The 16,371-nt window shown below is 42.3% G+C and overlaps 1 protein-coding gene across 1 annotated transcript in view; it reads right to left on the reverse strand.

Moving 5' to 3' along the window:
* Nucleotides 1–15,995, reverse strand: part of znf704 (zinc finger protein 704) — a 42,815-nt gene extending 26,820 nt beyond the window's left edge. Inside the window, exons 1-2 of the mRNA XM_061093296.1 lie at nucleotides 15,606–15,995; nucleotides 10,497–10,687 (exon numbers count right to left, since the gene is read on the reverse strand). Coding sequence (XP_060949279.1) covers nucleotides 10,497–10,687; nucleotides 15,606–15,869 — 455 coding nt within the window. The 5' untranslated portion in view covers nucleotides 15,870–15,995. The remainder of the gene's footprint in view (nucleotides 1–10,496; nucleotides 10,688–15,605) is intronic.
* Nucleotides 15,996–16,371: the final 376 nt, after the last annotated feature.

The following is a 16,371-nucleotide window of genomic DNA, read 5'->3' on the forward strand; positions in this document are numbered from 1 at the left end:
GATACAACAACTGAGGCTTTATCATATTTGAAAGGTTGGGTGGATGTGTGGCAAGGACCAATTATGATCTGGAACGTGTGTGAAGCAGCTGGGGCCCAACATTTAAAGTTTGCCGATTTTTGCACAACAAAAGGAGGTTGTTTTACATTCCGAGGCTTCTTTTAAATGTTGATTTTTGAAGAAAAGGTCAAAGGGATCAAGGCAACAATAATGGAGAATAAATGCAAAGTTGATATCTGTATGCAGGACACTGGAAAAATGCAAAAAAGAGAGGATTAAAAGTTGCGAGATGAAGAGGATAATGCAGGAAATAGTTTAAAACATAACGGTTTTTCTTCACAAATTAAGTCCACCTGTTAGGGTTTTTTTACGCTGCCTTAATGTACAAAAACAGATATATCCATTTCAAATCAATGCACATACTTCTGTGCATCCTTTATATTTAACAAGCTGGTTAAGCAATACATCCACTATGGGTAAGCCCAGACTGGAGAGATTCTGACAACAACAATCATGGCAACTAGAAGAGGTTGTTTTGATTGAGTTCTTAAAAAAATAGGCCAAATTGGGCTGTTTTCCCTGTGTGCAGGCAAAGTAACATCATATTGATTTTTCTTACCAACTCGCAAAATCTTTCCTCAAACATTTCCGCAGTTGTAGAAATTCTGTCCTGTTCCCAATGGTCCTTGAACTATTGGCTACACAACCTGTAAGATTTCTGATGGTACAGCTTTGTTTCGTCAATATTTGCAAGCTTTCAGAAGACATACACAGACAAAGTAAACGCTGAAGTGTCTGCTGCCTTTTGCAGGTATAAAATCTTATTAGAGACACCAAAAACCATGGAGGCCCCTTAATGGATTATGGAGTAAAAGGATATTCTACTGTTGTTGCATTCTGGAACAATTTCCGTGGATCGGCCCCAGCAGATGGACATCAGATGCTGTACTAAGAAATGGATAACTTTCAATTAACTTTATCGCTCCCTTCTGACAACATAAGGTCTCTCTCTTTGTTGAAGAAGATATCTGTGGGATGGTTTTGACTTGTCGGGCTAATTTAACTATTTATTGGATTCAATGCTGTTGAGACGAATTCAAAGGATGCCAACTGTCGAGAGGCTGCACACGATTTGCAGATGGTGATTGATAAAAGCTGATTAAAGATGATTCCGCCATAAATCAAGCCAGTATGTGAGGAAATACTACATAACTTTGTACATTTACTGATGTGAAAGATCTTGTTGCTAATAAAGAGGTGCAGTTACATGCCACCACGCTGAGTACATTACAGCTTCTCCCATGGTGTTAATATCTTCTTTACATCTGTTAGTCCAGAAGGTGGATCCATATTACATATGGGAATTAACAGGAGTGTAGGCGGCATGGTTCTTCATTCAGTTTGAATCATATAAAGGCAAAGTCTTGTGTACAAATCTAGTACAGCACTTTCATTTTTAGTGCTTCTGTCTGTGTAAATGAACAGGGATATGCTTTAATAGACAGCCTGAAACCATTTTGCAGCCTGGCTAGGATTGACGGTTTTTGTTGACTTTCAATATGTGTTCTTTTAATCACATTGAAAGGCACTTTGAGGATTCAAGGTCAGTTAACTGTCAGGATGGTGTTATGTCTTCCTAACTGCTAATTAGTAGGTAATTGGGTGTCTTATCGTTGTAGATGATTCGCCTGCGACTGCACTTGGAACAGACGCTATTGATGGTATCGACAGATTGTGGTGGTCAAAACATTGCCTGGGTGATTTAAAGGACACGTGGGACGATGTGAGATTAATCTCAACATTTATTAGGAAAGGAGAGAACACCTGTGTCCTGAACTGATATGACTCAGAGGGTGTTAAAGGGAGATGCCACTGGTGAATAATGTGGCACAGCTGACAGATTAATCCATTCTGCACGTGTGCCAACATCTCTGCCATTGCATGAGAGTTAAACTGTAGCATTGTAAAGGAACGGTAATAAACAGATGAACAGAGCAGTAAAAAAGCCATACTGTTTGGCAGTCATTGTTCTTCACTGCATTTTTCCACATTTAATTCCAAGTCCAAAAAGAAAGCATCTCATCTGGCGGTCCGGTAGGAGGAATCATATTGTTCCCTTTTAAAAAGTGGGTCTGCATGAGACTAAGGCAAGTTACTGAAGCACATAAAACCTGTTCTTCATTTCACTCCCTTGATAATCTCTTGCATATCAATCGATTTAAACAAACTTTTAAGAAATCCACATTTTAAAGCAGCAGATATGTTTTGTTGTTGGAAATAATGTTCTCATGCAAAATGTTGCAAAATGCAAACAAAGAAAGGAAGTCATAACATCTGGTCTTAAAAGCAGGGAGCGCTGACAATCTGGAAAGTGGTAAGTTGGAGTGGTATATACAGTATGATATATGATTGCTAGCTCAAAGACATATATTCATACACATGCACACTTCCACCATACCTTTGGTCACCCTTCTATCATGACACACCCACTATGCTAAACTGCAATAAAATTGATGATCGACACTCAAATTAAACACGGCTACAATTATGAGACCACCGTGCTGTGCTCTTAATTAGTACATCTCAATTTTTAATTAATAAAGTCTGTCAGCATGACTGATATCAATAATTGACAACAGACAGGTCAGCGGAGCGTCAAAATAGATGAGCATAATTAGAAATAGGGCAGAGAGGGGGTACTTCTGTGGGCCTGGGTTTGTTTTTAATAGGTTACACTTGAGAAACATGTCGCCTCCTTGTTGTGTCACAATGTCTTTGTCCTAAACGAAAACTTAGCCTGGGTCAGTACAGTATACCTAAAAAAAATAATATGAGGGGGTGCACAATAATTGAACCTCGTAACCCCTTGACTGTTCCTTTCTTACTCATTATTTTTCAGATGTAGTTTTCTTTTTCATTGTTAATATTTATTGTGCAAGGAAACAACACAGCACTCCTACAACACTTGAAATGCTCCCTGGAAGTCCTGCTCTGTTAGCAGGTCACCGCTTCAATCCCCTCCACTGTCGAAATTGCAACTCTTCAGTTTGATTTTCATTTTGGGGATGAATAAGTCACACAGGGTGCCAATTGACAATTTTGTTGGAGTGGCCAAAAACCTTGTGCAAATTCTTAAACACTAGTAGTAGGTACATTGTTATTATGAAGAGCCACAGATCCGCTCATCCCTGGAACACCCTGGAACCATACACAAGTGCTTGATGTTGATAGTCTGACCATGGGGAATTCAGAATGCATAACCCAGTGAATGTTGAAGAAAACAATGAGCATACCCCTGACCTAACATGCTTTTTAATGTGGCCTATTCCACTGGGAAGCCTGCTGTTTGACCTCAAGGTCAAAGCCATAGACCAAACACTCATCCCTGCTAATGATCCAGGAAATAAGGAGATCCTGGAAGACTTCAACTTATTTGAAAATGTATCATTGTTGTGCATTTTTTGTACAAATTAGGAACTGACATTAACAGAGGACGCATATACTGAACTGCCCAGAGAATGAGGTTCACTCAGTTTACCTGCTAATTAGGGCTTCTGTTTGGACACTTGACACATCTGTCAATTTGCACCACCTCATATATACCTTAGATAACCATAATGCACATTTGTCAATAGAATCAATTAGAGCCTTTCTCTCTTCTCCAGCACTCTGGGCCATCAATCCATTAAAGCTGGGTACTATGGATTATTCTGAAGCCACAGAGCCTTCTGTCACATAAACACTGGATTTGAGGCCCTACACTCTGTATTATGGATAGTAGACAGGAAACGATAGAACACAATTCTACCTTGCAGATAAAATAACTACGATGTTGGACAAATTAGCATATTCAGGACTTTTTCTAGGACACCTTCGATTGAAACAGGCCAGCACATTTAGTCGCTCCCTTGACAGCCATAAAGGCTGTTCAAACTCAGAAGAAACTATGTTATGTTTATTTACGACATCAATAAATGCAAATAAATCTTTGCTGATGGCTTCAAAACGGATGTTATACATGATGCATTATTTTCACATTTTCATAATAGCATCAAAGTGAGCATAGAACTTTCATTTAAACCGCCGATAGTGAACAATGGTAAAAATGTAATTATTTTCTTTCAAAGGGTTAGGGGTTAGCTTGACAACCCTTGACAACTGCTGTTGTAATTAGTAGTCAGATGTACGTCAATGAACTTGGAGCTACTTGAGCAAGTAGCTCTGAAGTCTTTCACTGTTCAAGTGATTGTAAAGCCTGGACTGAGATCACAACAACACACACATTGCCTTCACATGTCTGCAGTGGCCCAGTGCTTTGGCAAAAGATCACAGTGAATTAGGCTACCCATCTACTAATCCGTGGTTAGCCATTCCTCAACTCACACTCACTGATATTTGGCGCGCTTAATTAAAGAGCCAATTTGCATATAAATTTAAACTCATAATTCCACTCCCGCGGCATCACAGGTGGTAATGTTCTCAGGAGCCAGAAACCTGTCAAAGGAGCCAGTGGAGACCGACTCAATGTGGCTCTCGCTAGTCTGCCATTGGTATTTACAGAGTGACAAGAGTGAGAGCTTTGCCTTTGATTAGTCTATATGCAATCTAATGCTGAGGGAACCACTGAGGTTGTTTTCAAGCCTTGAACAAAGAAAACTCCAGTGATCCTGTGAGTCTATATTTACAAGCGCTTGTCATTGGTTCTTGCATGTAGAGATAAAACAATCCAATAAACCCTGATATGATATTTAGTAATCCATGTAGGCCGTTGTTTAATAAGATGTGTTCCTTCAAGAAAATCTCTCATGCTAGAAAATCTCAGTGATGACCCAAGGCACACAAGGTGCTTTTGTCTCAGCTGTCTTCACATCTCCAGTGCGTTTATTCTTCTCCAAAGTGTAACATTTAATGTTGTCATATTAAACAAAGTTATATTACGCAGAGACACTAAAGATGGAAAGTAGGAGGTTACAGAATCAATCTGATATTACAACAGGTGCACATGATAGTTTATGTGTAATCCTGACACAGATTAGATCATATCTACTATTTGCAGTGGTTGGCTGATACTCTCAGAATTGATTTTAAGATTTGGCTGATCCCTTTCAAAACATGAATGCACCTGGTACCAAGATATAATCACAGAGCTTTTAACCCCCATGTGAGCAGCACTAGGGACCTTGGGTCTGTCCCAACAGGATTTTATAAAGCAGAGACTAAAAATATCACAGCGACTGAACCATAACAAAAATAATGGTTTTGATGAGCTCATGCTGGCTACAATTCTAATTGATTGTTTATTTAATGTACTTCTGAAATCTACTCTAAGATATGTACTTAGTATGTTTGTTTTAAATTTATATTGCTGAAATTATCTAATACTCAGGGAAGCATTTTGTATCTGCACAGTATCTGGTCATTATTTGTTTTTTTTCACACTATACCACAAATTACCGTTTTATAAGGACACATAAATACAAAATAAATGTCTCAACGCAACCAAATGTTGTATTTCCCTATTATGATGTTTGACATTTTGGGAGCTATTGTCATAACTCAAAAGCAAGAACCCTCTGTTGGCCAATGACCTTTTGTATAAATACAAGCAGATTTCTGTTTGATATTATTAGCTGTGTGTAGTTCGGCGTATCTGATGAAGTTTAACAGAATACTTAACTCACCACACTTGGTTGGTCAAGTAAATTGTTGCGCGAAACCTCAAGTATTCAATCACATAACAAGTACATGGAGACTGGGAGAGCGAGGCGCTGAACTGAAAGGAGAGCGAGAGGAAAACAAGGATTATGAGGTCTGTCTTTTCAGATGGTTTCTGAACTCCACTGGCATTTATACCAGGGAAACAGTTTTCTTTGGCAATGGCAGAGTATCTTTCTCGCTCGCACTGTGTCACTCACTCATTGGAGAACCGACACTGCTCACGTGCACACACTCGGTCCTCCCCTCCTTTCTCTTGTTTCGAAACGCAAACACCCTCTTTCACCACAAACATAAACATGTTGTGCAAAGGGAGTACGAGCAGTGACAGTGCTCCAAAAAGGTACGGCGGAAAATAAAGAAACAAAACCCAGAGCAGAGAGAAAAGAGTCTGTTTACTGAGCCATGCCACTTTATCAAAAGACAAACAACAATAACGATCCCTTTGGGCTTCTTTCTTTTTTTCCTCAGGATGGGAAGTCTTTAGTCCTGTCGGAGTTGGCTGATTCTCCAGGCTCAGTGTGGAACACGTGATTTGCTCAGCAATTTAACAAAGACATTACTTTTGATCAACAGAATGCACAAAATAAACCACTCACTCCTAGTTTTATCTTACAAAGACAAGAAATTGAGATCAGTTGTCATAAATCAAATTAAATGTGGTCACTGTGTTGGGCTGGAAGTTATAAATAAAATAACATTTACAACATCAATGAGGGCCAGCAGTGGATCCTGTTATTTTTCAGAACCGTGAGTAAACTTTGTTAACATTACAAAGGGAGGGCTAACTGTTGGCGGTCAGAGGAGAAAAGGGTTTGAAGCCCCCAGACCTGTTGTTTTGGGGTCTTGCAATAATAACCAGAGCTTTCTCCTGATTTCCCCTTCAACTAAGATTATACTTCACTTCCCCTGTTAGCAATTAGTCTCCAGAACACTATTTGTCAAAAGCCAAGCCATTCGTTCCCACTGGTCTGACCCCGCAAGCTCTTGTTACAATTGACTGTTTCCTGCATAGAAAATAAACATAAGCCCTTGGAAGAAGGAGCGGACCCAGCAGCCTGACAGTGTGTAGAGATGTCTGAGCATTAAGTAAAGACCGAATCAGACAATAAGTATGGTATCAACAAATCTGGAAAATCTGCCACAGCGAGCAATTCCTGCCTCTAAATCTTTGGCGACAGCACATTTAGGAAACTTTTCATAAAGGGAACCACTTGGGAGTTGGGCCAATGCAGAAAATAGGTCAATCATCGAATGACACCTATTGATTTTTGGCGCAAGATCTCAGAAAATGCGGGAGTAGCAAATGTGCTGTAAACAAATACAATGAGAAAAGCTACTCAATAAAGTAATGGGAGCTGAGCCGGCCGACAGACCCGTGATATGTAGCTACACAAAACCCCCGAGGTCTAACATCTATACGTCACACTGTCATTTTTCCTCTATTTTCCAAATGATTGCAGAGGCATTAGGGTACTTCAGCTGCTCCCGGTGAGGTGAGAAACCGATTGTATCTGGGGTACAAAGAAACCGGAGAGCCATCAAACAGTCAGACATTTTCCTGGCAAATCACCTGCAGAGAGGCAACTTTTCAAGAGTGCAATTAACCACCTCAAGGTCAGACTTCTCCGGAGAGTTATCTGAAAAAAGAATCCTCAGGCATTCTCTCTCTGTCTCCTTAGCTGTTATCTACACTCTTACAAATGCTCTCTCCATCTCCTTTACCCTCCTGCCCTTCTCCACATTTCCTTCACTCCAGGTTACTCCCCGGTCCCCTTTTTCACCATCCCGTCAAGCATCCTTCCTCCCTCCTTTTCTCCCCCTTGTCGCCATTAAAGATAAACGTTACTATGTGGTCGGGGGGGGCGGGGGGTGACACCATTTCTTCTCTGGTGCCGGAGCCGGGCTGAAAATCGGTCGCAGGTGTGCAGAGGATAAGAGCCATGGATCTTAATCTTGAGGCAATATCGGGGCTGTGCGCTGAAGAGGTCACTGTAGGGATATCTGAAAAAAGAGCTTTTTTTCTTTCATGCTCCTTTTTTCTGAAGTCCGGCTGTGCAGAGAGTTTGACGTAACACTTGACAAGCACAATAGATCTTTGGATTTTGAGGACCAAACTTTGAAGTGCTATACACAAAGTAAGTAGATTTAAAGTCTTTGTCGTTGACAAAAAAATTGGGATTTTGATTAAAAATATCAAAATAAAAAAACTCTTGTGAAATAAAGAAGGTGTGAACTGAATGGACTCTAACTATAAAAGATATTTCAAAGTAGGAAATGTGTAGGACCAGGGTTTGATTCCAAATGCTTGCGTTTGAGGTGCTTAGATGATTTTGAATAGTTTCCTCCTTGTATTTAAAATGCTCTGTGGAACTATTTTCATAAAGGCTTTTGGTTATCTGTAATTTGTCCCTGATGATCCGCTCCACAAGCATCATTTCTCCATACGCCAGTCTTAGCAAGTTTATAGTCGCAGATAAAAACCTGTTGCTACACCCGCACATGCTGCTGCAATCCCATGTGTTTCTGTTATGGATTACAGCCTTTTTCTATCTCTCTTCAAGCTTGACATCAGAACACGTGGCAGCTTATACTGCTGCCATTAGCAGTCCAGAAGGAATCATCTCTGGCATCTAGGAAAACAAGTACCATGAGAATTTTGGCACCAACCAAAGTATTGTGGCATCTCTGTAATCGATGGGCGTCTTACTATTTAATGGTTTAGGCGTAAACAATGCACAGTAACTCCTAAAACAAAGGACAGATTCCAACGATGGGACATTTGTTGCACGTCATACCCTTCTCCTTTTGTTAAAGAGCAAAAACTTAAATGAAACACTGCGACATTTGGTGACATTACACAGAGTACAAGCAATAAAACACACACACATTAAGGGTGTGCAAAGGGTTTTCTTCACTTACCTGGCAGGAGACAACAAAATTACTGAGGTAGAGTTACACCCATGCAGTAACAACCAATAAAACTTTAAATACCAAACCGGAAAATACCAGTAGCTTCTTAGAAATAGTAAATTAAACTTCTATTTTTAGTTTTTCTACTTATGGGAGGACAAATAAAACCTTGGTATTGGGATTTTGGCGACAGACACATCATGACACATTTTGTGTGGTTATAACAATAATTGGAAACATGTGAAGCTTTTAATAATGAATGTAAATTCTAACTTATAAGGCATTTCAGACAAGTGGTCGTGCCTGAGCCGAGGGAACAAGCTGAACTTGTGCAAGGCCAGTGAGACAATCAATAAGCTATTCCACAATAACCATATAAATATCAATATGATTGCATTCCATATGCAAGGAGGTAATTACACTAAGGGCAATAGTTAAACTTCTGTCTAATCCATGTGATAGATTCAATTTAAGGGGAGTTTTAACCTCTTAATGGACGACGAGAGAGAAACTAATCTATATTTCATCAGCAATAACTATTATGTTTACAGCACGTCTCAGGATGCAGTGATAAAGCTGGTCGATTGGGCGACTTTTACTGTACTTTTCAGCAAGTTGCCATCGATTGGATTTATCCATCAGTAATGGGGAGTGATGTTCGATAACAGTGCCGTGCTTTAAGACCCATTAGTGTTCGCATTTAAAAGTAAGCGAATGTTGTTTCTTTATTAAACTGCTCTTCACCGCTGCCTATTGTCATTGACCTGTTGCGGACGAGCTTCAGTTTGTGATTGTGTTGACTTTCTTAAAATAATATTTGTCTGCGTTTGTGTGTTCCTGTAGTTATATATTTCTGAGAACCATTTTAAGCATAGACGCTACAGAGTGAGGACATTTTAACTCACTTTTTTAATGCGCTGTTTCAGAGTTAAGACTTGGTTTTAGGGTAAGAGTTAGAATTAGGTCTAGGTTGGGGTTAGGCATTAAGTTTGAATGGCTACGTTTAGAGTAAGGGGCTAGGGAAAGTATATGTCAATGAGTGTCCTCACTAAGATAGAAATACAAACCTGTGTGTGTGTGTCTCTGTGTGTGTATATAATTACCAGTGTGTGTGTGTGTGTGTGTGTATTTTTGTCTATGTGCAAGCGGGTGTGTCTGTTTTCATACGTATGTTGCTGCCTGTAAGTATGGGGTAGGGTTAGTATGTGTCTCCCAGTTCCTTGTCAGTGAGAGACTGATTCCTGTCCTTGAGGAAGTTTGGATTCAGTTCATACATGCAGAGTTCATTGCAGGTTAATGATATCGATGTTTCATCTCATAAAGACGATTGACTTTATGTTGGCTGCCATCCTTGAAGCCATTTTTGAAGCTGCCGACTAGATACAATGTAATTTGACTGGAATCCACTTTCACTTCAATGCCATCAATTCATTTTTAATCCCATGCCAAAGTGTAGCTGGTGTAATAGTGTATTCATGTCCTGAATATTGAAGGATTGCTGCAAAATGTCACTTTTGGATGAATCCCATGTTATTGCCATAACTTTCTCGAGCAATTATGTTTAAATGACATGCCTCTGGTGGTTTCCAAATTTGTAGAAGTGGTGCAACAAGGACTCAGGGCCCTGAGAGTCAATTAAAATAGTAAATTGCATCAGTTACCCTCTTGTATGTGTTTCCTGCTCCATAGCAAAGATAAAACAGACAATTACTGTTGCCTTAAAGCCAAGAAACACATGAATATGCCTGACGTTTTTGGGGAAGAACAGCTGTCGCTTTTGTTTTTTGTATGGAACACAAATTCTGTTGAGCTTGAGCTGATCCCTCACAGTCGGTGACTCTTTACCACACATGCATTAGCTTCCTTACCTTGCGTGAGGCACATCAATGCTGGACGAGACCACTTTGCGTTTCTGCTCTAGCAGGGACACTGATCGGGTGTCGGGGTCCCGGCCGACACGCTTGCTGCTGTCAGCCATCCGATGCTCCTCCACCGCCTCTGGGCTGAGAGAGCCGCCGTTCATCTTGTGGCCCTCTGGAGCTCCATTGCTGGAGCAATGCTGGAGAGAGATGCAATAAGACATAAGTAGATGCTTGGTGAGAGGAACACATACATGAGTTCTCTATAATAATGAACACTGATGGAAAGTTGTGCAGTACACTGCCTATTAAAATATAGTGCTAGAAGTTCTTGGAAACAATAACAGAAAAAGGTTTTCAATACAGCATCAGTTAGAAAGTCTGAGTCTGGGCTGCGGCCATCAAATCGTATCACCCAAATTTAATATTTGTATGTCTTAATTTTAAATGGAGTTAATGTTCCAATATGGTTTACAGAAAAGTAAAACTAGCCTTTTGCAGTTTCTAAAGCCGATGGATTAAAAAAAATGCACAATGGTAAGTTATAAAAAAGTTTATTTTAACAATACTTGTGCATTTTTAATGTAGTTTCTTAATGGAAGTTTAAAAATACAGTAAACTGAGGCCATGCTAGACTGATGTTTTAGAACAAACATGACAGAACACCGCAGGGACCCAAACAAACAGGAAAACTGGAAAACAAGGGAATACAAACATTTCTGGATTAAAAAGTTGTGCAATAATAGACAAGTTGACAGGTTTTGGCGATTAAAATAAAACTAAATAATCATTTCCACACATTTGTGGAAGGCATAGTTTTGAAAAATGTCAGCACCAATTTTCATGTCAGAAAACAGCTCAAGTTCAATTGTTTGAGCCGTTCATATAAATTCTCTAGTGACACAATCGATCCACAACACACAGATGTCTCTGCTTCCCTGAAAATGACACGCAACAGCGCACACAAATAAAGACTCTCCATACAGCAAGACTGTATTACACAGGACAACATATTCTTGCACCACACACCCGTACCAACGTAAACTATTCACTGACACAAAAGAAAATCATTTTCCCCACCACAATGCTCAGAGAACGCCTACCTGTAGCAATGTACAAAAAAAAAAAGCAGCCCAACTTCATCTCTTCTCTTACACAACAGAAAAGATGTTACACATGAATACCTGTGTGCACCTACGCATACACCAACACACACACACAGACACACACATCTCTGTAGGTAACTAAAGCCATCAGGCTCTTTAGAAACACACTGAGAAAAAGCCAAAACACAAGGCAGCGTGACACACACGGCTGCCCATGCCACCGGAGCGTTGACAAGTATGACATGCAGGCTGGTGGGTGTTTCTCTGTGTGAGTGTGATATAGATCATTATCTCAAAAGCGCTGTAACATGATTAGACTTGACTGTGGAAAAGGCAACGGCACCAGAGTCAATAACTTACGCACACGTGCACACAGACGTGCACTGACACAAACACACACACAGAACAATTCACTTAGATTAATGAGGTAAAAAACACAAGAAATTGGTATCGAGTATCGCTCATGATATTTGGCCGGTCGCATGGACGCCCAGTGGTGCACAAACACGCTCTGTAAAAACATAGTCTTGAGTAAAATAACAAGATGGATTGCACCAGCTCCGGGAAGATTAGGTGTGTACTCCTCTGATAAAACCAACGGCAATTCCTTCCTTTCACCGGCCTTATGAATGATGGCATTTCACGCAGCCAGGAAATTGTGGAGCATACCGAACCAGTTGTGAAATGTGAGTTGCATGCATCAAAGCCGGTGTAAATGTGTGTGTGTGTGTGTGTGTGTGTGTGTGTGTATGTGTGTGCGTGTGTGCTTGCACTCATGAACAAAACAAATATCCAGAGTGTCTGATACCCTCCTCCCTCTCTCTTTATCTCTCATTTTCACACACACACACACACACGCACAGGCACACACACACACACACACCTCATAATCTACTTGCCTTGGGCAGTAGTTTGTCAAGCGTAAAGATTCTCATACCTTTATGGGTCAAAGGTCACAATAAAGCAAAGCTGGCACGGACCACAGATTGAATTCCACGGACCCGATGTCGTAAAATCCCAACAGACTTCACCTTTCAGCTCGAATGGAGCCGGGTGGATTTTTATTGGAGCATCGAATGGATGTGATCACGATTGGAGATATTCATGACTCAAACTGCAATCTTTAATAAGATGGTAACTTTTTTTAATCATAAACTGTAGGAAAACACATAAAACACGGAATAAGGGTTTAAACTGCAGTCTTGGATGAGTGGATTTGTAAACACTGCATCAACACAGGGTCACGTAAGATTTTCCAGAATAAAATGTGATTTCGATTTAAAATAAAAAATGCAAACTGAGTGCCACTTTCAAATTGTGAGAGAGTAAATAAATATCTGAATAACAGTGATTCCTTGAATTACCCAAAATGACTGAAACTCATGTGGCCGTATTTCAATAACACTGAGGTATCTCATGTTTGGTGTTGATGTAATATCTTAATATATGTGAGCTCAATTGGTCGAGGTGTTTACAAAAAATAGCTCATCTACTTTTCTGAATTAAAAAAAACGTTGACAGACATCAACAGCAAACAGCACAGTAAAATCTTATCCAATCTGATTGTCAAGAAAAATAAGATAAATTTGGCATTACGCTTATAACAAACATTTCTAATTCACACCTGTGCACAGGCCTGGAGGTTAGCGTCAGGAAATGATTATGATTAAAATTGTAACAGCAATCCAGGATCACAACTTAATATTTCCCCCAAAATCGTTCGGCCGGGACCTTTTCTCTTCTGGATGTTATAAAGGACGTAATTCTGCAGGAGAAAATTACTTTTTGACACATATGCAATAGGAAAAGGAGATTCAAATTTTGAGTGTGCCAAACTTGTGATTATATTTTAATAAACACACATAACACATAGTGGAGACAGACACATCAGCCATAGTAAATTACTCATATCAATGCAGGGCCGGCAGCACTCAGACTTGACCCCGTGTTCACCGCGCTTCACGCTGATGCCGCTCAGTGGACCAATCGGGACGGCCGGCCCCTGCCTGGGACCACCACTCCCGAACAAAGACTCACACAGCTCCTGTCAACAAGCTTCATGGACTCCCACGGTCAACATGCGACAACAACAAAAGGCCCGGCAAAACAAAACGAGTAATGGCTCTTTGTTAGCAGTGAGAAATCTGTGCAGCGCTGCTCACAGCATCAACAAGTCAACAAGTGGCATCGTGGCGACCCCCCCCCCCCCCTCCCTCTCTCTGGGATGGGGGGCATTCGTTAGCCATACCAGGCAATGTGCCAAGCATCCAGCTTCTCAGGAGCACGCCACCCGTTGCCAACCTGGGGGAGCCGGCTTTGTTGGCCGGGCAGCTGCAACTCAAATGGGGCAGTGTGCCCTCGCAAACAACCCCCCCCCACCCTCCAAAGATTGAAGTAGTCAGCTCTCACTCATTAAAACGTACAATTGTGCATTTGGGGGGGAAGGCACATCCAAGATATCACACACTCCAGCAATGCACATGTGAATCCACACACACACACACACACACACTACAGACCCCTCCTCCTCATTTTATTGCTTGTTTTCGTCCTCACATCGGAATTGCGTCGTGCTGAAAGAGACTTGACCATTGTGCTGACAGGCCCGCGCCCTCAGCCTCGGCTGCACGGCAGACGGCAACAATACTGTGCAACAGCTTTTGTGAGTTCGCTGCTGCAAAGATGTGCAAGTGAAAAAACAAGAGAGTTGCAAAGTTTACACTCTGCATTCCCCATCACACAAATCTCCACGCTGCAGAGCCGCTGCATTCCTCCTGGTTGAGATTTTTGGCCTGTCTGTGTAAAAGTTTTAAATAAACAGTTTACAACTTTATTAAGGATTTACAAGCTTTCCAGGCCGGGGGGGTGGGGGCTGGAGTTTGGGTGGTGCTGCTGTATCTGCAAATTCACACTGATCTCACTGACATTTGCATAAAAGGAAATGTGAGCAGTCCTGCATGAGTGGCAACAAACAGTGGCCAAACATTTCCCCTTTTGGTTATGAAGGTAAGACTTCGCAGTTTAAGCCCTGTTAAGCTACTTCATCAAAGCACAATACACACTCATGCACACACACACACACACACACAACACACACACACAAATTCAAGGAGGAGCAAACCCCACCAATCAAAATAAATCAAAGACTGTAAACAAGCCATTTTTTTCAGTCTCAGGCATTCCTCAGTCACTCCCACACTATAAAAAGGACACACACACACACACACACACACACACACACACACACACACACACACACACACACACACACACACACACACACAGTGCCAAAAATTGTGCTTTTATCCAAGGATTGACCTCTTGTCCTCACACAGTCTTTATCTGAGGCCATGCACAAGGTGGATGTGAAGACAATTTGTCCAGTGCTAATTGGACCCACATCAGACTATTAATCTGGATATGATTGAAACTTTATATTCTGCATGTGATGCCAGAAAGAAAAAAAAAACACCTCAGCAGCTCTTCTAACCCGTGTTAACCATCAGTGGCCTTGTTGTGCATGACAACAGAAAACAGTGTGTGGCAAGGTTGCGTCACCTTTGAATGAAAACGTGCAAAACACATCCCCTGAGTGCAAATGTGCAACTCCAGGCGGCATGCACAAAATGATATGTGACAAATATGATGCAAAAAAAAACACAAATATTAATTTAGCCATTGTGCAAAATGCCTGGGGAGCGTATCCCATAAAAAACGCTGCAGTCCCCGGCCGTGTGTTTGTTTGCTTCGGCTCACCCACCCACTAGCCCACGTAAACATTGCGCAGGCCCCATCAAGCCCTTTGTCCCGTTTATCTGATTGTCGCCAAATGTCATGACAGCTCGACATTTCATGCAATATGCAACCGGGTCTCTGCTGCAGCTTCTCCGGGCGACGCAGAGCTCGTCCCCGCCGGTCGGATGTGTTGTCACCAGCCGCAGAAGCTGCAGCAGGAAGCGGGTTGAAAACGCTGCAAAAACAACCGGAGCTCTGCCCGGAGGCACTGACCCACCTTCAGGCTGGATCGGAGCGGTGCCTTGGCCGCGGTGTGGTCGATCCCGGCCGCCAGCTCCTCCTCGGAGAACTCCTGGAGGCTCCCGTCCTGCAGGAGCACCGTGTAGACGCTGCGCCGGAGCCCCGCGGCCGTGGACACGTCCCTGTTCTCCCGGGTGACAGCCTGGACCACCCCGGCCACCGGAGCTCCGTCGCCGGTCGGACTCGGCGCGTACACGCGGCTGCCGAGGATCGACCGCTTGACCAGGCGCCTTGTGTGCATGTCGAGAGGAGGTCGACACCGGTAAAAAAAAAAAGAAGAAGAATTCAAAGCGGGTTTCGAACCATCAACCGTCGAGTGAGCGCCGGTAAACAACGTCGAGGAAAACACCGAACCGCAGCGGGTAGACGAGCCTCGACAGCCCGGTTAGCAGAAGGTTGGGAGGCGGCAACATGCTCGGAAGGGAGAGAAGCACCGGAGCACCAGCATGGAGCCGTGAGGGAGCACCGGACACGAGCCTCACGCCGGGAAAAACGATTCCTTCGCCGCCAGAGAAGCTCCACGTCCCGCCGGTTCCTCTCCGTCTCCGTCCGACCTGTTTGTTTTCCCCACTGCTCCCTCCGAGCCGAGCGGGGCTGGAAGTAAAACACGGAGCGCCTGACACCTCCCGGAGCCGAAGGGACATCGGTACACGATTGGACAAAATGGCGGCTTGTGTGCAGGGAAACCAGCCGGATTTGGAAGAATCGAGACAAACACGTCGAGTAGTTTCACCTGACTGGAC

This window comes from Limanda limanda, chromosome 19 (genome assembly GCF_963576545.1).
Source record: "Limanda limanda chromosome 19, fLimLim1.1, whole genome shotgun sequence".
Classification (NCBI taxonomy): Eukaryota; Metazoa; Chordata; class Actinopteri; order Pleuronectiformes; family Pleuronectidae; genus Limanda; species Limanda limanda.